Consider the following 21,658-nt stretch of genomic DNA (forward strand, 5'->3'; position numbering starts at 1 on the left):
ATATAATGTTGCCATAATATGATGTTAATGATGCAATATTAACATAAGACAAAAACACCATCTTTCACACGAGTTATGTAAATGACCAGAGAGGTGCTCTTGTTTCCGACAGTCGTGAATGCCTCACGCTGCAGTCCGTCAGCCAATCACAATGAGCGCTAAACCAGATGATTGGTGACGAAGGCAGGCTCGCGTTTATTTTGGCTCTGCTACCCATTTGTCTGACTGTCGCCGCCATTAAGCAACACTCAGGCAATGTAAGCCATGGAGTGTCGCGGACCTTTGCCATGACTCGGGGAGTACAGAGGATTTACCAGGCTGTGTTGTTTGTCAGAGAGGAGTTAATGTGTGTACACAGGTAAAAATGTGAGAGAGCAAGAAGGGTCGAAAAACTCGGTTTGGGAAAGGTTTCATAGAGTAGGAGGAGGTGGAGGAGGGGGGGACTGGACAAGAAGGGTTTGTTGTGGTTTCCAGCAGCTCTTGAACAACGAACGCAGCCGCTAAACAGTAAGTTCCTAGCATGTTTCTACATATGTTCCGTGCAATTGAATGTTTACGACTGTGTGTTTTGCAAAAAATGGTTGTTTATTATTGGAATTGTCTGTAGCTATGTATGCTAGCTTGATGGTTAGCCTGTTTGTCAGCTAGCAAGCCAGCCCTATATACTGAAACATTACCCCACGAAAATGCGTAAAAGCCACAGGTTTATTTGAGTGAAAGTCGGGATGTTGTGTAATCGTATACTATATTCGATAGTTAACATAGTGGAGACAAGATCTTTTAGTCTCTACTATGTCCGGCTCATAGTGTCACTGAAAGCACCAGATAAATCTGAGGTATTAGAAAAATAATAATATAAAAAAACTTCATGAAATAATGTCGTTTGACCTAGATATTATCATAAATAGAAATTCATCATATTCATGTACATACTTAAAAGGATTGCCCAAACCTTAATTAATGATTAATAATACAAATTATCATTACAGTTGGACCAGCCAGAGCGATCCACAATGACTGAACAGAGGGTTAAATGGGCCTGTGACTACTGCACCTTTGAAAACTGGCCATCTGCAGTCAAGTGCACTATGTGTCGTGCACAACGGTTGATTGCCCCCATCATCACAGAGGAACCTTACAAGAACAGCCCTGTTCTGGATACCAGTGGAGAGTGGGACCCTCCCAGAAATCAGAGTGGCAGCAGCCTCCTCATCTGCCCTGACTCCAGTGCTAGGCCAAGGGTTAGGTCAACCTGTGTTGCTGAGCTCACCAATAAATGGTCCTGCCAGATGTGCACCTACCTGAACTGGCCCCGTGCAATCCGCTGCACACAGTGCCTGTGTCAACGCCCAAGGACCAGCAGCCCCACTGAATCCCCCCAGACTTCAAGCTCCAATGCAGGCTGCCGGCCTGCTCTTCACTCACCTGTGGATACCTGTGAGGAATACAATGACAGAAACAGACTCAACACCCACCAGCAGCATTGGACATGTACAGCTTGCACGTACCAGAACTGGCCCAAAACTACCAAGTGTGTGGCGTGTGACCACCCTAAGCCCAACAACCAGGAGGCCATAGAGCTGGCAGAGTCAGCAGAGTCATCACCTATGATCAATGAGCAGGATAGGAGTTGTTGGAGAGGCAGTTGCAGTGGAGGCCAGGGCCAAAGGAGGTCACCTCCTCTGCCCAGGAGGGGAGACAATGTTAAAATGGAATTCCAGAGGATAGAACTAGCAGCCGCAGCCATGAGTAGCAAAGAAGAGCAAGAGATCGACTTTAAGAAGCTAAAGCAAATTAGAAACAGAATGCGGAAAACGGACTGGCTGTTCCTCAATGCATGTGCAGGTGAGGTTTTATTTTGTCACTCTAACAAGGGTCTTTGTCTGTCTGACTTTTTCACAAATCTTGGCATTTTCTCAGTGAAATTAACCAAAAAATGTATATGACCATGCGAACGAAGCTTCAATTGCTACATTCTTGTAGTAGTGACAAATAGTCACAGGGCTCAGATTATGTGATAATACTTTTGCCCTCATTTCCCTCTGTGGCTCCAGTGTATATACTTTTTCCTTGTTATCCATTGTCACACCAGCCTTTTTTTAATCCTGCCATGATGTCACGCTGAGTAACAGAGTGAGTTGCTCCAGTCAGAGGCAACCCGATTGTTTTTGTCCCCAAGGCAAAATTATATTTTAAATACGGTCTGTTCTGTCCTATTTAATGGTGCCTTATCTGGTGAAGGCCAAAGTGGCCATGGTGTTTTATTCATCAGTTAAAATGTGTCCTGCCTTTTCTATTCCAAATATCAAGAGTATGTCTGGAATTTAGCATGTGACCAAAAAGGTTAAATTTCACAAAGTGCTGCTTTCAGGTGGAAATGTTCCATGATACTTATGAAAGCCTTGATGAAATAAAAAGACAGAATAATAAATATATGTAACTGATTGGTTAGTGAGAATTTTATCCAGCTCACCACTTGGCCTCCCTCTTGCCCTTGCTGTGCCACTGAGAGTCTCTGAGAGGGTGCAAGTGTTTCCCAGCTGGTGAGGATGAATGAGCCGTCTGGGCAGCGCAGGAATAGCATGGAGCTCGCCGACTTGAGGCTCTCCTGGCTCGCACTCAAGACACCCTGTAAACAGTGGTGCCTATGTGCTGTGCAGGGGCCCAGAGGAGGCAAAAATAGCCTGAACAAGACATGAACACCAGTCAACACAAAAAGCAAAAAAAAGCATGAAAGCAACACATGATCAGAGACCCAGTAACCTTTGCTCTGATGGCCTTAGTCGGCTTGTTCTTGAAGAACAGAAAACAACACTCTTAGGCCACAGGCATACAATTTATTTTCTCACTTTTATGTGCTTAAGACATTTCCATGCCTTTACCTACCCTTTGATTTCAGCTTTAGATCTTACTACTCTGACCTTTTTCGGTTACTTAGCTTGTGTGACAGTTGGAGCCTTCATACTGTTGTGAGGAAGTGAGTTGAGCAGTACATAATGACAGAAAGCCAAGCACTTCCTCCGGTCTCACAGCTTCACTCTACTGTTCAGCCCTAATGTTTTGTCAGCGCTCTGCATTTGGGCCAAAATCATATGATCCCATTCATTCTACCTCCCGACACAAGGAAGCACACAGTGTTTGTCTTATATTGTTCTTTTGTTTCACTGTGACTTGGGAGCCTTGACTTTACAGATAGTGTTGGTTTGTGTTAGAATTATGGTTCTAGTTAGATTTTTGCACAAGGTAATGTTTTGTATAGTATGTTGTTTCCTTTCAAGCAATAGGACATTATTTTTATTTGATTGGATACATTTTACATGTATAACTACTAAATTATTACCAAAAAAATTGCACCTTTTTAATTTGTATTCACAGGTGCTCAGTATGATTATATTAAACTTGTTTATTAATGTCCCCTATTGCTTGATCTGGTTTAGGGAAATATGAGACTCCGGCATAAATGTCAACCCATATTACCATTGTCTTAAACAACCTACATGTTGTGCAAATGTAACTGGACAAGAGGGGCCACAGACAAAATTGTGGGGTCAGGAAAATTGTTGTCTTCTAATGTGAAGCGAGAAGGCAAAACATCCTGACATGTTTTTCCATCACAGCCTCCTTGTTTCAGCCGGATATCAGAAACAACTTTCATTTTTGTTATGTCATGATATTCAGGATGTTCTATTTCTGGCTAAATTTGTGACTAGGTTTCTATACAGGCTTATTTCGACATAAGCATGGCATTATCTTTTCACATTATACCACTGTGTCAACCTTTCTTTAATAAGGTTGGACAATTGCGAGGTAGACTGCAAACAAAGTATGAGAAAAAAAGTGAAGCACTGAATTCAGCTCCGGTCATTAGAACTGAACCACAGACTTAACTTTCATGTGGCATGAACCGTAATGATTAGGCTGTCAGGATGCCTTTATCATTTATGTTTAGCATCTCAGTTCAAGCTCCTTCAGGGTAGCACACTTTGGATTGTGTTGTTGCTACTTTACTGGACAACATCATAACAAAGGCTTAAAAGGATTACCAATACCAGTTAAGTAACATATCACCAGTTTATTTAAGCATAAGGACTTTTGAGGACACACACAGGTGGCTCCCTCATGTTTACTTCTCCTGGATGTTATCTTGTTTACAACATGACGATGATAAAGTGTCTGGCAGGGCGCTAACTGTAATGTACCCACAGTCTGTGGGTTTATCCTTTTATGAATCAGTTTGCAAAGAAATCACCCAGCGTGTCTTAAAAATTAGATTTGTAATCCATGTCCAACGCCAGTTTCTCACAAGGCAACATTCCTCTGCTCTGCTGAAAAGAACGTCCATAAGAACACCCACAATCATAATGTAGTTTTTTAGCCAGTGCCTTGGTGTTTACTGTGCAACCTTGCCGCCGCACATTTCACTCGTAACAGATGTTGAGACTGTGAGGTCCAAAACGGGGTGGATGCTATTCTGCACAGACCGCCCTCTCTTACACCGTTCTCCCCTCTATAGTTCTGCATTATACTGCTCTGTCTGTTATAGCTTGACAGTGTGATAACTGTTCTCACACTGGGTTAGCTATTGGCTACATCTCGGGGGTCATCTGTACTGTGGATTGCTCGAGTGCTTCTTTTTACATTTATCTCTCTCTTTCATCCAGTTGACCATGTCACATAAATTCCCTGCAGATTTAAATATTTATTGGTTGTGACCAAGAACAGTGTGATGAGTTAGCAAGCTGTCTGTCACATTGAACTAGCAAGGCCATGGAGTGGCCAAGAGTCAGACTAATCCATTTACAGAGCGAAGGCCTGCTTTAAAAGGATTCCCATTTCTTTCTACATTAATTTATTTTCCTTGCAGATGCACAATTCATTTATGAGGCACACCTTGCAAATATGTATGTGGTCTAATAAAGCAGCTCTGCAATAAAATAGAGCTACACGAAGGTTATGCTTTTGACTGTCTGGTTGATGCAGTGTCACGGTTTATTCAGAGGTTGCTCTTTCTAATGCAGTTGAAATCATTGCCTCATTAACTAGTTAGTTATTTCTCATTAATATAAATCAAATCGTGTGACCTGACTAACTTGATTGCTTTTCTCCTGAAGTGCAGCAGCATTCTGCCTTAAATATAAATGGTTTACAATGTTCTGTAAATGAGCAGTACCTCCACTGGTATGCACACATTCCTGGAAAAGCAATCGCACCGCTAAATAATTCCTGTATACGTTTTTGTTGAATGAAGGATTCCCTTGCCAACGTTTTCCTCCTATTTTCTGATCTTCCTTCCTGCTTCCTCTGTTTCAGGCATCGTGGAGGGAGACCTGGCAGCAATAGAAGCCTACAAGTCGTCCGGAGGCGACATCGCCCGGCAACTCACTGCTGATGAGGTGCAGCTCCTCAACCGGTGTTCAGCGTTTGACGTAGGCTTCACCCTGGTCCATCTGGCTATTCGCTTTCAAAGGCAGGACATGTTGGCCATCCTGCTAACAGAGGTAAGCATGTTTTTGGATTCCTTTGCAGTTTAACACTCTGCCATATTCTTGTGGTCCTGCAAATGTGTGTAACAGATTTATCCTTTCTACATGAACATTACAAAACTGTGCCATGATATAATATATATAATAATATTTTGAATCGGAAAGTCCAACAAATATTTAGATTTTTTTCAATTATTTGCACAAGTAACCAGGCATGCTCCTGTAATTATGATACTATTCTGTGCTTGTACTTCATTTTGTCGAGCACCTCAGTGACTACTCTTGTCCTCCACAAGAGTAGGCAGCATATAGCAGATGCCTGTAATGCCTATAATTACAGTGGTAGTGCACTTTAAGGATTAGGTGGAGGATTAGCTTGGCTGCAGTCCTGTCACTTGTCTCTAAACGACACAATGCCACAGAGCTGATGTGGTTAGCAGGGAGGCCGGGCAACCATTAGGAGAGTCACAGAAGGCTGCACTCTGCAACACGTCACTGAGGTTGAAAGAGGAAGATGGCCTTATCGCTGTTTGTTGCAGTGTTGAGTTTAATACTTATTATACAAGTACACTATGAAACTCACTGCACATAGCACTTCTGTAAAAATAAATAAGAGAGTGATGAGGTCCAGTGTGTAAGCACCGATGACGTCTAAAAACACGGTGGCCTTGACATACCAGAAAGGATGTTGTTGTTCATTTGTGTAGTAAGCTTCTACTTAAGCTGTTTTCTCCATTTTGGCTTGTGGAGAAACGTATCAGCACAAGATGGCACCCTCCATAAACAAGGCTCTTGCATAAAATACACACAATAGGGATGCAAAAATCAAACTATTATTTTAAAGCAGTTATACACAGGAAACTGTCTGTATATAGAAACTGTAATGGTTCGTCTTTATCATATAAATGAACACAAGCTAGATGTGCATTTACCTTTGACTTTCTATAAATCTGTTGTGCTTTTTTTTTTTTAAGGTGAACCAGCAGGCGCCCAAGTGCATCCCGTCCATGGTGTGTCCTGAGCTGACAGAGCAGATTCGCAGAGAAATTGCTTCATCACTACATCAACGCAAAGGAGACTTTGCCTGTTACTTCCTCACAGACCTGGTCACCTTCACCCTCCCTGCAGGTACCTATGTTTGTTTATAAATGTGTATTTTAACACCATCTCTTGTTTATTCCTGCATATATTTATCACCTGGCCTGTGTTGCCAGAGGTTTTTTGCCTTTGTCTTCCTCACAAAATGCCACAATTTGAATTTTAATATTAGTATGCCTTTATATTTGACACCTTTTTCAAAATAATTTCCTCTGAGTAGTTCCAAACATGCAGCCTTTCATTGCCCCCCTCCCTCTTTCTGCCCCTTTAAATGAAGAGAAGGAAGCCCATCCTTGTTGTGCAGCATTTCTCAGAGAAACAGCAGTTCAGTGTCTCATCCCTGTGGCGTTGTCTTCATTCAAATGACATGCACTTTGCTTTTCAGAACTGTCACTGCTCTTGTGATTTAGATCCGCCAATGCCACCAGGTTAAATGATTATGCAGGCTTCACTGGTAGATATGATTTTTTTTTTGTTTTTTTTTGAAGCAACTATTTCTTTGCACACAGAATTTGGCCTGAGGCCAGCTGCAAGGCGTTCTCCCTCTAATTCTGTCTCCCTCTTTCAGACAAAGCCAGTGCCATTCACTATTGAGTGAGAGAATAGCCACAACTGTTCTGGCTTTGTGGGTTCACATTTCAAAATCACACAGAAACACAACATGCTATACAGAGCTTGTCTTTACAGTGTGTTATTGACGAAACATCAGCCTGCAAAATTAACTGTAAAGAACATCCCCTCTGTGTGTCATTGCTAAAGCATTTTTCTTTCACTTGCTGCAGCGAATCATTAGCTTTTAATAAGAGTTAAAATATATTTTTCCTGTGTCTCTGCAGATATAGAGGACCTGCCACCTGCTGTCCAAGAGAAGCTGTTTGATGAGGTCCTGGATCGAGATGTGCAGAAAGGTAGAGTTACTTATGCTTTTGTTCATACATGATGAGTTTTCAAAGAAGTGTATATAAGTGTGTTATTCATGATCTGCCATTGACTTCCTTAATAACAAAACATCTGCTCTTGTGCTCATGCCATACATCAGTTGAGCTCAGTGATTTCTCTACCACAAATATAATAAATGACATATGCTGTATGTGAATGCTTGTGAACATACACTACCGTTCACCAACACATTTTTGTTTACGTTTTCCTTTAAAAGTCACACTTTTATTCACCAAAAGAGTTGCAAAATGAATAGAAAATATAGTCAAGACATCGACAAGATTCGGAATAATGAAAAAAAAAAAAATTTTGCCCTTCAAACTGTTTTCAAGGGTTTTCTAATCATCCAGTAGCCTTCTAAAGCGATTAGCAAACACAATTTACCATTATAACACTGGAGAGATGGTTGCTGGAAATGGGTCTCTATATCCCTATGTACATGTTCCATTAAAAACCATACGTTTGCAGCTAGAATAGTCGTTTATCACATTAACAATGTATAGAGTGTATTTATGATTTATTTCATGTTTAGGCCTGTAAGTTGGATTTTTGGAGAGGTACAGTACTGTGCTAAAGTCTTGAGCGTTTCCCCTACCATTATATAAGTGGGGTGCCCATCCCCCCTTGTAGTAAATGTTATTTTCTATATAGCGCCAGATCACAACAGAAGGAATTTAAGGTTACTTTTCATATCGTCCTTTTATTAAACAAACTAAAAAGCCTTTTGTTATTAATCTTCTTTACACGACGACAGCATGTAATTTCTGTCTCTACACGGTCGATTGTTTACAATTCTCATCTGCTCTCTGTATCACACATAATAAAGTTCCGCCCCGATGCGCACACACGCACACAGACAACACCCAGGGTTGTGAAGATGGCAACACTCGCTCTAGTAGCATCCGGAGTAGTTCTCCTGTTCCGAGTCCAAGTACAGAAAAGATCTGATCTCTAGTTAAAAAAAACCCAAATGTTTTAACCTGTAGAAGCTGTGGTCTAAAATAATGATACTGTAAGGTCACTATAGCATTAATAGCGAATCAAAACGGCAAATCTTGGGTGACGTAAGACTTTTTGTCGCACACAGTGCTGAACCTTGTTTTTTTTGTTTGTTTTGGATTTTGCTAAGACAGCAGCAGAGGAATCTGTAAAGGTGTGTTTAATGATATTTCAGGAGGAAAAGAAACATGCTGAAAAGCAGGTTTTGCGGAGCTTGGTTTGTCTCAAACTGTCAAAACAGTTTGCTGCAGCAGTTGCATATCTCAAGCTGTCAACTCAGCATCTATGTTCCCGTGCTTATTCTGTGAAAAATCAACTGAAGTTATTTTTTTTTCATTCGTATTTAATGCCATTCATTTTAAAATATTAAACTTCTCATCTCAGCAGTCTTTGCTTGTTTTTATAACTGCACAATATGACATACACAGATGGCATTGAAAATTGCCTTAATTGGGAGCTGTTTTTTTGTCATGCTTTAACCCCACATTAATGTTTTTGTTTGTCTCACTATGAATAGAGTTGGAAGAGGAATCGCCTGTCATCAATTGGTCTTTGGAGCTGGGCACGCGTCTGGACAGTCGCCTGTATGCCTTATGGAACCGCACAGCAGGAGACTGTCTGTTGGACTCTGTTCTGCAGGCCACCTGGGGCATCTATGACAAGGACTCTGTCCTCCGGAAAACGCTCCACGACAGCCTACACGACTGCTCCCATTGGTGAGATGCCCAACTTTTTTTATTTAAACAAAACTGACAAATAACAATAACGGTCCCTATTTATTTGGTATTTTTAAACGTACAATGACAGACATTTGGTCCAGTATAATCTGTATATCAGATGTTATCAGAATAATGAACTGACTTCCATTATTTTGGGCCATTACTTTATTTTAATTATTGCTTCAAATTTGTAAAAAAAATGTATTGTCAACAAACAAATAAAGAGGAAGCAGATCTACCTGCAACACTCAACTGATTTGCTCAAATTAAATTTCTCTTACTTGTTGCTAGTGTATGTTCTTTCAGTTATGTGGCTGTAGAAGTAAATAGTAGTATTGTTTAATATTTTAATCATTAAAAATGAAAGATGTGGATGATTTTTCTTAACTTAAAAAGAGTCAAGAGAGTGCAATTTGAATCAAAGCTATTTAATGTGTTTTTTTTTCTCCTCCCAGTTGGTTTTGAAATCACATACAGTTTTTAGTTTTTTTATTAATTTTTTTATAAATTAACTCATGAATACAACCTTTTTTAGGTTTTACACACGCTGGAAGGAGTGGGAGTCGTGGTACTCGCAGAGCTTTGGTTTGCATTTCTCCCTGAGAGAGGAACAGTGGCAGGAGGATTGGGCGTTCATTCTGTCTTTGGCCAGTCAGGTAATTATGACGTTTCTCTTGATTTACTTGCTTTCCTCCTTTTAATTCTCTGTGAATCGAAATTAAGAAAAAGGCTGTGTATGGTGTGGTCGGTCTGTTTTAAAGAAGGGGCGATAAAAGTAAAAACAAATGTATGGCACAATTGTTTTGGGAAATCTGCTTGGATCACACATTTTCCAAATATTGGCACCAAAGAAAGCCATATTTTTACTCATTGTTTGGTGTATGCAACTTAAAAAAAAAAACTTGAATACAGTGTGACTTTTTCTAATGCCGTTTCCACTGGTAAGAAAATAAAGAATTTCATTGTACAGGGAACTTGTTTCATATATGAAAATAATCCCACATCTTGAAAAAGACTGGATCAATAGCTTAGCCAGGAAGAGAAATAAACAAATGAAGCTGCACCTCTGCGAGAGACCGTAAGAAATAATTCTACTGCGTCTGTGTCACAAATTCATTCTGCCTTTATAATAATAATTATTATTATAGTTAACATTGCAGCCTGATTGATTTATCTGCCCAACAATAACACACTCTCGCTTATTGTGCTTATTTATATTTAAAATGATTAAATTCTTCTCATACATCTGATTCCCACTCAAGAAAACTGAGCTGCTATAGTTGATAGACTAACTAGTCTATCAACTAACTAACATCTGGGTTCAATTGCAGTTCAGAAAAGATCATGACAGCCCTACTGTGTGCATTCAAACCTGTGGGTGCTGTATTTGTGGCCACTTCAAACTCAAACAAACAAATTGACTCAGAAACTGTCCAAAAATATTAAAATCATGGCATAACAAGCATTTAAAAATGGTCTTTAAGGCCTTATTTTGACCACTGCTCCAACTCACAACCATTTATTTTCAACCTGCCCACCTCACCTGCTTCAAACAAAAGACAAAAACTAGGCCTTACCTGCCTCCTTACACAATCAATATATAAAAAATAATCACACAGTTGCGTAGAATTAGCATAGCTACCAGAAATGTCTAATAATCTTAAAACTTTAAGGGACAAGGACTGAAAACGTTTGGCTCATCGACTTTCGAGCAAACCGGAATCAACCTTGTGGTAGATGCAGTCGTAAAGAGAAGCACCATGGAAGTTGGACGGTTTGTGAATGACAACAAAGGTACGAGCTGTTATTCTGGATTGACAGCTCATCTGCTCAGCGTCTGCTGAAGCAGCACTCCTTCACCAACATGTGACCTTGGGATTACAAGCGCTGAGCTCAGAGAGTCACTTACCAAATATGACAAACGTGCTCCTGTGATAACCTCATCTGAGGCTTGGACTGTGACGGAAGATTACATCAGTTCTTATATTGCCCGTTCCTTAAGAGTTGATGTAATTGCAGCTGTAGTATATTTAAAAGCCCTTATGTAATGTGCTCACTCAGTACAATTGACAGATGTGGAGGGAGAACGATGGTGGCATGTTGCAGTGTTGCAGATTCCAAGTGTAGAGGACTCTCCGTTTTATTACTTGATCACAGTTTTGTCCCTCAACACTAATATGAAATGTTCATTTGAAGGAGATCTTTATGTTGACAACTACTGTATGATGTGTTGTTTTTTTCCCCCTCTTCTTAGCCCGGGGCCAGCCTGGAGCAAACCCACATTTTTGTTCTCGCACACATTCTTCGCAGACCCATCATAGTCTACGGAGTGAAATACTACAAAAGTTTCCGTGGGGAAACGTTAGGATACACTCGTTTTCAAGGTGAGAAATTGAAATAAGAATGGATGTTTAAGTGATTGTTCTTTTAATCCATGGGTTCATGCTGATACAACGGTTGTATATGCTGTTCACAAATGTTAAATAATATTTTTGTGCTGCCAGCCCTGCAAATAAAACTATTTTGTATTGAAAAACAGCAGGTAACTCAAACCTGGACAATTAACTAATTAATGTATGTATTTATTTATTTATTTTGGGAATATTGACACTTCTTTTTAGTTTCGTTCAAGACAATCGGGCTCCAGTGATTTATTATTTTAACAAAATGAAGTCAGGTTTTCTTATTTCAGCTTCTTAAATGTATATAGTGTTTGGTTCCTTTGCCCCTCTATGATGGCAAATAAAACGTTTCTGGTTTGTGGTTGAAATGAAACATTTAATGTCATGTCAACATATTGCAACATTATCTGCATTGAAATGAAATAAATCATGAGTTGCTGCCCTACAAGAGAACACAAGATAAGGCACTTTGAAACTGTTGGGCATACCGTTTTTTCAAACGTTTTTGTAGTTCACAGAATTCTGAGTGAAAACTTTCAGCTCCACATTTCTCTCTGTGACTCTCCAATACAGTGGTGCTTAATTCCTTCCATTTCAAGTGATTCCATCTATGCCAAGACGGATGGTTAGAGTATGACTGAAAACACAAAGAAACCCGCAAAGAAGTTTGAATTCTACTATACAAAGAAAACGGGTCATTCAGCAGTTTGTGTGTCAGTCAGGTCTGATAGTAGTGCTTGGCAGAGCCTATTTTCAGTTGAACAACATAGCATACAGACAATGATCCATTGTTTTTGTTCACACAGACCAAACGGAATATTAAACGGCAAAAATCACCAAATGTTACGCACTGCACCTTTAAGGTGTGGTTAAAAATAACATCTGATGACTCAGAATATTTTCGTTTCAAACCAGTGTGGAGCCCTTGCTCTACTTGTCTACTTGGCTGATAACTTGGCTGTGTTTGTTTGGAGCAGGAAGTGTTGAGTGTTGAGTGAGCGTCCTCATGAAGAAGCAGAACACCAGACTGCAGCACTGAGCTGCTCTCTGCTCACAATCTCCCAGTTGTTTAGAGGCAGCTGAAACGCAGTCACTTCTGATGTCAGGTCAGATCAGAGCTGGCGCTTGGCCCTGCATGACATTGTGACACATTGTAATATGAGCGTACAGCCGCGGGGCTGGCTCCTTCCAGGTGGCCCCACTGTTGTGTACGATATCTCCCAGCTGGTCTGACTTGCTCTGTGTGTGTTTGTGTGTGCGTGTTTTTGTGTGTGTTGTCAGGTGTGTACCTGCCTCTGTTATGGGAGCAAAGTTTCTGCTGGAAGAGTCCCATCGCTCTGGGTTACACACGAGGCCACTTCTCGGCCCTGGTGGCCATGGAGAACGATGGCTACGACAATCGCGGTGCTGGCGCCAACCTAAATACTGACGATGATGTCACTGTCACTTTCTTGCCACTAGTGGACAGTGAGAGGAAGCTGCTGCACATTCACTTCCTCTCTGCACAGGAGGTAGGGGAATTTACATGTGTATACATTTAATATTAATATCAAGGTGTAACTGGACTTTGCATGGCATGTTTTATACTTGTGTGTGTGTGTGCTTAAAAACAGTGTATTTGGGTAGTGCAGTGATTCCCAAAGCCCCCTGTTGGGCCACGAGGGTACTGCAGGTAGGTTTTGAAAGGTCAGTTAAGAAATGCATTGAAAAAGTTTCAGTTGTGTTAAAACCCCCCTAACTTAAATAACAACATTTTAAATGATAATTTATTAATATTTTATCTGACCTTTTTATAGATACATTGCTACAGTGGACCAAATACAACACTTGATTTTTAACGTAACTTCACTTTCAGGTGGAGAAAGGAAAACTAAAGAAAAATAAAACCCCGATTGTGTCAGGTTGTGAAGTGATTGTTTAATGTTTGACCATGGTCACCAGTAGTTTCTTGTCTTAAATATGACTCAGATGGGCAACGAGGAGCAGCAGGAGAAGCTGCTCAGGGAATGGCTGGACTGCTGTGTGACAGAAGGAGGAATGCTGGTAGCCATGCAGAAGAGCTCTCGCCGCCGCTACCACCCTCTGGTCACCCAGATGGTGGAGAAGTGGTTAGACCGATACCGCCAGATCCGCCCCTGTGCGTCTCTCTCTGACGGCGAAGAAGAGGAGGATGAAGATGAGTGAGTGAGGGAAGGTAAAGAAGATAATGCTTGAGACTGGACACTAGGCTCTGGGAGAGAACCTTACTGTCTGTTTCTTTTCTTTTTTTTCTCCCCCCCCTCCCCCCGTTCTTCAAAATGTTAAACTTTAACTTGTAATGATGCATGTGTTCTGTGAGCTCTGTGTTAGGAAAAAGAAAAACATACCAGCAGCAACAAACAGAATCCTGATTAACTGCTCCTTTTGAAAGCACATCAAGTCCACTTAGTTTGCCTTCTCTATTCAGACTTCTCCATCATTGTTATCAAAGTAATTATCTCAACTTGACAGAAATACTAGCACATGTAGGAAAATATACTGTATTTAAGAAAACCCTGAAGCTGCACTAGAGGAGGAATTTCATTTACAGAGTTGCCTGACAGAAATGTTTGCTTTAAACTGAGAGGATGCTAACCTTTTGTGTGCGTGTTCAAGTGTAAAGAGCACCCGTTTTTTCCCCGATTGCCGATTCCCTCTGCAAACCCCCTTTTTTGATGTTTGAGTTATTTATTTGTTTAGGAGAGATAGCGCACGGAGGCGACACCTCTTGTTCTGCCCTGTTTTATCTGTGTTCAGTCTGAAGTATTTTATTTTGCACAGATAAATCCTACATTCTGTGAGTGGGAGGGGGGGGACATGACGTACCAGTTTACTGACATTTTTACGTGTGACTCTGTAGCTCCTGTTCATGTTAGAGTGGGTGGCGGTGATGCTGGTGGGGAAAAGACAAAACCAAACACTCTGCCTCTTTCTATGGAGTGCATTAATATTAAATTTGACTCACTTGCATCCTCTTTGTTGTCACTTGTATTGATGTTTGTTGGCAGGCTGTTTGTTGACATATTTTTTTCAAACTCTCTCGTGCCGTACCTGAATGAAGGTTTGAATATGCAGGTTCTAGCCGTGTTTTTCTCCAACTAGGGAAGCTGCAATCAGTGGTTTGAAGTTTTGAGAAAGTTTAGCAGTCGCTCAATCAAGTTTCAGACCAATCACCCTCTTGAACTCCACTGAACTTGCCAAACCTGCACTTACAGACCTCAAATGAATCCACTGGGAGCTTCTCTTGAAACATTTTTGGATCTCCATTTTAGATGCTGGATTTGGAAATCGGGATCAACTTGCAGACAGGTTTCTTGCAGCCTGAGCCACTTCGTCCATACATTTCCCACTTCTTTTTCTTGGACCCATTGCTTAGTAGACTTGACAAAAGCAAACCTTTGAGAATCACACCTTCTCATATGCCATGCATCACTCTAACCTTGAGTCATTTGAGCAGACATCTGCTTATTCTTTCTTCTCGTCTTTGTTCTCGTCGGGTATTTAATTTCAGAAATCATCCCACCTCATTAGAATCAAACATGCATCCTAAGAACCTCTAAGGCTGTAACGGCCTGAGCTATGGAGTCAGGGATGTTGACGTTGATGTTGAGATTTGAATGACGGTGCTGTAATTAATTACCGAGTTGCATAAGAATTGAACCATCCATCTTACGTCTTTGAAGAATCCCTCTGTCTCCTCAGGACCCAAGATTTTCAGCTTTAGCTGTGAGTATTGGAGTTAATAAATTTAAGAACTTAGTAAGAATTTGACCCTCATCCTCGCATTCGATTTTCCTGTTTTAAGTAGCCTTCATTCTGGAATTATCATTATCATAACTCCTAATAAGCCTAATAAATCACAGTGAAAAAGAAGATGAGGGCTCTTCCCCTCTGCGAATGAATCCCTTTAAAACTCACTGTGTGGTTGTTAGAAATCTAACTTTGTACTTCAGGTGGATACACTGTGATTTGGACTAAATTCGATGATGTGTGTGTGTGAGTGAAACATCTAAACATCTTTCTGTTATCTCGGGGGGCGGGTATGAGAGAATAGTGTAAATTAGCGTCTCAGTAGTAGTTAATTTAGTCACCAAACTTGTCGTTTTGTTGACATTTAGTGTGGCTCGTTTTATTCGTCTGTTGCTTCATTTTGTTTCATGTTAATCGTGTTGATGCTTTGGCGCCCCCCTGTGTTGCAATAAAAAAAACAGAGGGAGAGACGAATCGATGCAAGCCGTCAGGTGAGAGGAGGAGAACAGATAACCACACGACAGATAAAGTATTGTATCTTTTTATTTGAACTGCACTGAATGCTAAATGTTCACCTTGTACAAGAAACAAATACAAATACTCACACTAAAAACAAAAACATACTGCTGGCTGCCTCTTTTGCTATTGTTGGGACACTAAGTATGAATTTCTGCTATTGCTCTTACAGAGTACAGGATGCCCCAAAGAACCTGGCCTTCAATAGAACAAAGAAAATATAAGGAGAGGAGAGAGAGAGAGAGAGGTCGGATCACATAGGACTATGGTTATAGGAACATTTAACTAGGCAATACAAATCTAACAGGACTCTTCAAAACTCTTTTAACACCAAAAAACGTGGGATGCGCCTTGTATATAAAAATACCACAATGGAGAAGATGAGGAAAGGAGGAGAGAAAGTATCCAGACTAACCAGATGAGTCATATTCTTTTTTTTTTTTTATCCTCAAAGACAAAACTCTGGGAATAAACAATATCTGCAAAAAGGTGTTTTCCTGAGTCATTAAGAAATGAAGTTTGCTTTAACCCTTTCCTGTCCTCGAAGGTTGAAATGTGCTCAAAGAAAGGAGGGAGTCTTGATCTGCACACTGCCGCCAAGAGTTAAGGTCAGTTGTCCATCAGCTGTCATCAGAAATGTCCATAAATCAGCACAGACGATTTGAATGTCAGCCATATCACCTACTCACTGTTTTTAAATATCAAACGTGTACGCTCCCTACAGCTTCATATCTGTAAATGCAGTGACAAAGAAATGTGTAACCCCACAAGAAAATCACAAAGTACACGGGAGTCACCTTCTTTACAGGCAGAGGAACGCTATGTAGAAGTGCCCTCGAGTGGTGGAGACTTGTAACTGCGGCTGTGACAACTCGTTCTATTGCCAGGAAAAGGTTAAAACCCACTGTAGATTACTATAAGTGATGAGCAATCTTTTCCTTTTTGTTTGACTAATGATAAATATATTTACTTCAATAATCCATTTTTAGTCATTCACGCTAAAGATAGAAAGAAAAAAACAAAACCGAAACAAAAAGAACGCTCTCTTTTGAGGCGTAATGAGGGGCCTAAACAACACACATTAGTTACATGAGGAGGGTCGGAGTAGAGGAGGAGGAGGAGGGGTTAAGGTCCAGTAGCACATGATGCCAACGTTTGTTTGTTTTTCTCTTGTTCTGCCGTTGGTGTGTTGAGAAGTGGGCCTACGTTTCCCATGAGTTCTGAGGTGAAGGGGGCGGATTGGTGGGCAGGCGATGGGACAAAGTCTCATCAGGGGTTTTTCCTCCCGAAGCACTAAAAACACTGGACTCGGTGTCCACAATCATAGGCATGTCCCGAAGAAAATCAAAACGAAACAAAAAAAAAAACATCATCATCAAAGAGTAAAGTCGGTACTGAAGCCAAAGAGACAGAGAGAGAGTAAAAACTAAAATGTTAAAAGTACAAATTCCCCCAGAACACTTTAGTTCCCAGTTGCCGACTGATTGCACGGGCAGCTGCGTGTGTTTCACTGTCTCTTGGTCCCAGTTGGTCGGTTGTGATTTGTGATTGGTTGGTGCGCAGAGAGTCGACGGGTCCGATGAGATGTTTGGCCACGCGCGCGTCCCCCTTGTGTTGCTATTGCTCAGTGTGGTGCTCTCTGATTTCGCCGTGTTTGGAGGGCTGGTTGGGCGACGGGGCCTGGGAGGGGTGTGTACCAGAGGGCAGGGTGTGGGCGATGGGCACCCCGCCCGGGACCATACCCTCTAAAGCTCCTGGGATGCCACCTGGAGCCACTCCTACCACACCTGCTGGGTATCTGGTGGGAGGAGAAAAGGAGGTTAATGTGTTTGTGATACCCAGAGTTGAGCACAGGCCCAGCATTCCCAACACATTCCCAACATCTATTCATACTACTGGCTCTTTTCAACCAAATAAACTCTTTTTTTTTAGAAACTATTCAGCTGCTCTTAAAGTTTCCATAGTCGGTGTTTTTGTTTCATTACTCCGTGTAGCTCTAACGCTGTGTAACCACAGTCCTGTGTCTTCTCCTACTTTTATACACACTTATGTAAATGAATTTATCATCTGGCAGAAGATGCAGCATTCCGAACTTCCTATCTGGAGAGCTCCATGTGGTCATGTGCAATGTTAGCAGCTGGATATCGGTAATGTTGATGGCTTTTCTGTTTTCTATTTCATTATTGATTCCATTATTAACAGTGATATGAGTGTTTTTTTTTTATTTATTGATTGTGATTCATGCAGCTCCACTGACCCCACAATGAACGTCCCCATGGGAACAATAAAGTATATCGTAAATTGGCCTTAAAGAGGAAAACGAATAGGGAGAAACTAAACAAATTAGTCTCACCATTGATAAATAAATCAAATCGGTAGGAGAATAAAACCCCCCCTTTTATTTAAAAGAGTAAACGGAATATTCTTCAAGCGTTTGATTGTTGTTAAAGCAGCTATTTAACATTTAACAATTAATTATTTTGCAGCCATACTGACTTTTTTGTGTTTTAATACAGTTTTTGATTGTAAAATAACCTTTCTTTTGGCAGAAATAACACAGTTTTATGCAGGTTCTGAGGAGACCAATTCAAATTATTTGAAGAGTTTTGCCAAATCTGAATGGTTGAACACACAAACATCGACTCAATTGTGTTCCTACGTTAAGTTTTGCGCACTATTTGGTGGGAAAAGAGCCTTTTCATATCAGTATTCAGAGGGGGAAAACACACACCATACAACCAGAGAAGGAGATAAGAGTAACACAGTTCAGAGATTTTAATCCAACAGAACTGATCCCCCAACAAAAAAAACATGAGATGTGGAACCATAAAGCATGACTCCATCCATAGAAGTGCATTTGAATGTCTTAATGTCATGCTTCCTGGGACATTCAACACACAACATTCGCTTCCATCCATAATCTACTCTGTGGTCAGTCAAACAAAGTGAGTGCTATGTTGAGGGATATAGAGGGGGACAGACATCAGGCGACCTTCAGGGGGGAAAGGGGTCTTATCCAGGACCTTCAGGGAAGAGGCTGTCGGCCCGGATTGGTCGTATTTACCTGCTCCTGATCTAGGCATTAATTTTGTCTTGGGGGATGCCGGTTGTTACAGCCGGGAGAGTTTGGTTCACTTGGCTGTGTGAAAGAAGCACATGGAGGTGGACACGCTGAGATCAGGAAGAGCTGTCCCACAGTGGGACAAAGTGGACAGAGTTACAGCTCTATGACTACAGAGGGCAGTTAGTGAGAGGGGCTGGGACACTAGACGCTACAGCAGAGATTCATTTATATCAGAGAACATCAGCATGGAGGAGAAGATCAGGGAAAAGAACATGAAATGTCCAGTGTGTAACATTTAGGAGGATTTAATGGCTGAAATTGAATAGAATACATGTGTAGAATTGCTTTAAAGCACCAGTGTGTAACTGTCTAGTGTCACTGCTGCTGTCTCCTCACTTCAGTATCGCACTAGAACCACACCTAAAGTCCTCTTTCAACGTTTGTTTGACTTCACTCATGTCTCAGAGAACCACGCTTAAATCCTTAACCTAAAGTCCTCTATCAACATTTGTTTCACCTCGCTCGTGTTTCAGAGAACCACGCTTAAATCCTTAACCTAAATCCTCTATCAACGTTTGCTTCACCTCACTCGTGTCTCAGAGAACCACACTTAAATCCTTAACCTAAAGTCCTCCATCAACATTTGTTTCACCTCACACGTGTTTCAGAGAACCGCGCTTAAATCCTTAACCTAAAGAAACCCTTTCAACGTGTTTTACCTTGCCCGTGTTTCACGTCTTTCAACATTTGTTTCACTTCAATTATTCCTTAAGTTCTGCCATCTCACTTTACTAGCGTAGCCTTTGCATTTGTAACTTTAGAATTCACCTTTTACATGTGCTTTAGGCACGGATGTTGTTTTATGGAGGCCGTCATCCTCCGTCCTAACCACCGTGTTTCTATAGCAGCCTGAACTGACAAACTGGCCGAAGCTTATTGTGCAAACGAGGAATAACAACATCCTTTCTAGTACGCAAAAATACCACCATAGCAGAGGTAATTTTGTCCTTTTGCTACAATCTGCAGTTTTACCCATGTGCCAACTGGCAGTGGCCGTTGTGGAGCCTTGAGTTTGGTGATTTGGCTGAAGCCATGTTGACGCTCTGCTAACAGAAATTCACCTGCAATGAGGCAACTATTAAACAACACCAGCTGTCACTGTCACACTGGTGTCCACTTGTACTTTATCATTGAGTTTCCTCTTAATGGCCTTAAATTGACCTTTTTATAACAAGTGAGAAGTAGAAGCTAATTTTCCCATAGTTACATTCAAATTGATGTTCTTATTTCCTGGTTGGCTTCAGGAAGAGACCTGACTAAGTACATTGTCTATGGATTCACTCATTTTTACACACTGGACCTTAACATGGAATTTGTATGATAAGAAGCATTAAAACATTCTATAGAAGTATGAAACACAGACAAATAACTCATTAGTCATTGACATAAATCCTAAAAGAATCAAATTTGAAACATGAGTCTGTTGCTATGTTCAGTTCCTACCTGTAGGCGGCGCCGTTGAGCTCAGGGTGAACCCCCGGTTGATCCATAACGGCCCACGGTGCCGTGGTGACGAAGAACTCCTTGTTGACGCAGTTTCTTAGGCTGTCAGGGATACGACCTGTGCACACGAGGCAAACACACGAAAGCGGTGACGCTCATTAGCGTCGAATCAAACGCTCTGTATAAGGTCGGGAGATGAGTGACCGACCACATGATGCCAAAAAAGTGTTGATGAGATTGGACTGACAAACACAGGCAGCCCGCATGCAAATTAAGATCATTTAACAATTGGGATGTCGTCTGAGAGGCCGGCCCTCGAGCTCGGCTCTGCTCTGTGTCGAGAGGCTAATGATGACATCTATTAAGACGTCCAGATTTAATAAAGGCTGCACAGGGCCTGTTGAAGTGGAAATGGGACATCTGGGAGAGAGAGAGACGTGCAACAGGTCACAAAGTGTGTTCTTGTATTTGTTAGCTCCTGTTTTTTTTGTGTAAGCGTTGATCTCGTCAGGGCCAGTAGTCCTAAAGGAGACCAAAAACCTGGTCCTAATGAGGCAGAACCTCATTTCTGAGGAACTGGTCATGTGTCATAGGGTTGGGGTTTGGGATGATGTTTTGTTTGGGCCGTGCAAATGAATGAAAGTCAATGAGAGTTTGCAAAAACCTGTGTATTTTTTTTTGTGTGTGTGATGATTTCATGTTTTTGTGTGTGATGGCGGTACCGGTGATGGCTCTTCGGATCTCGGTGGCAGCCGCCTCTCTCATCTCCAGAGACGCCTGCTCGCTGTACCAGGCTGTGTGTGGTGTGCAGATCAGGTTAGGAGCGTCTTTCAGCGGCCCCTGAGCAAAACTGTAACACATGCACACACAGAAAAATAAATGTAGAGGATGTTACGTTCTTAAATGGGACATAATATACCCTATGACAAAGCGGAATTTAGAGCATTGTGATGTGATGTCCGATTGATAGGGCCTCCAGAGTCCCAAATATAAGGATTTAAATGATTAAAAAGTTGATTTTGCATAATATGTCCCCTTTAAATTTACTTGCATGATGAAAAACTTGGTAAAGAAAAATCCACATTAACTATATGAGTGTTTAAATCCAATGCGGTTAAATAAAGTCTGTTCACCAAAATAAGAAGTCGGAGGTGCAAACATCGTGAG

At 41.2% G+C, this 21,658-nt stretch overlaps 2 protein-coding genes across 2 annotated transcripts in view; one reads left to right on the top strand and one right to left on the bottom strand.

The window, feature by feature from the left end:
• The first annotated feature begins 237 nt into the window (after positions 1-237).
• zranb1a (zinc finger, RAN-binding domain containing 1a) lies at positions 238-14,621 on the top strand. The gene is made up of 10 exons (XM_083904114.1): positions 238-507; positions 990-1,845; positions 5,311-5,498; positions 6,458-6,611; positions 7,418-7,489; positions 9,037-9,235; positions 9,774-9,894; positions 11,493-11,622; positions 12,922-13,151; positions 13,609-14,621. Exons 2-10 carry the CDS (start codon positions 1,014-1,016, stop codon positions 13,822-13,824), a joined length of 2,142 nt encoding a protein of 713 aa, XP_083760240.1. The 5' UTR covers positions 238-507; positions 990-1,013; the 3' UTR covers positions 13,825-14,621.
• Positions 14,622-17,541: 2,920 nt separating this feature from the next.
• LOC310939348 (C-terminal-binding protein 2) overlaps positions 17,542-21,658 on the bottom strand; it is a gene marked incomplete at both ends in the record, with an annotated part of 54,810 nt that continues 50,693 nt past the window's right edge. Inside the window, 3 exons of the mRNA XM_083904078.1 lie at positions 17,542-17,722; positions 20,492-20,609; positions 21,214-21,341. Coding sequence (XP_083760204.1) covers positions 17,542-17,722; positions 20,492-20,609; positions 21,214-21,341 — 427 coding nt within the window. The remainder of the gene's footprint in view (positions 17,723-20,491; positions 20,610-21,213; positions 21,342-21,658) is intronic.

Source organism: Microchirus variegatus, assembly GCF_963457635.1.
Source record: "Microchirus variegatus genome assembly, chromosome: 17".
In the NCBI taxonomy this organism is placed as follows: Eukaryota; Metazoa; Chordata; class Actinopteri; order Pleuronectiformes; family Soleidae; genus Microchirus; species Microchirus variegatus.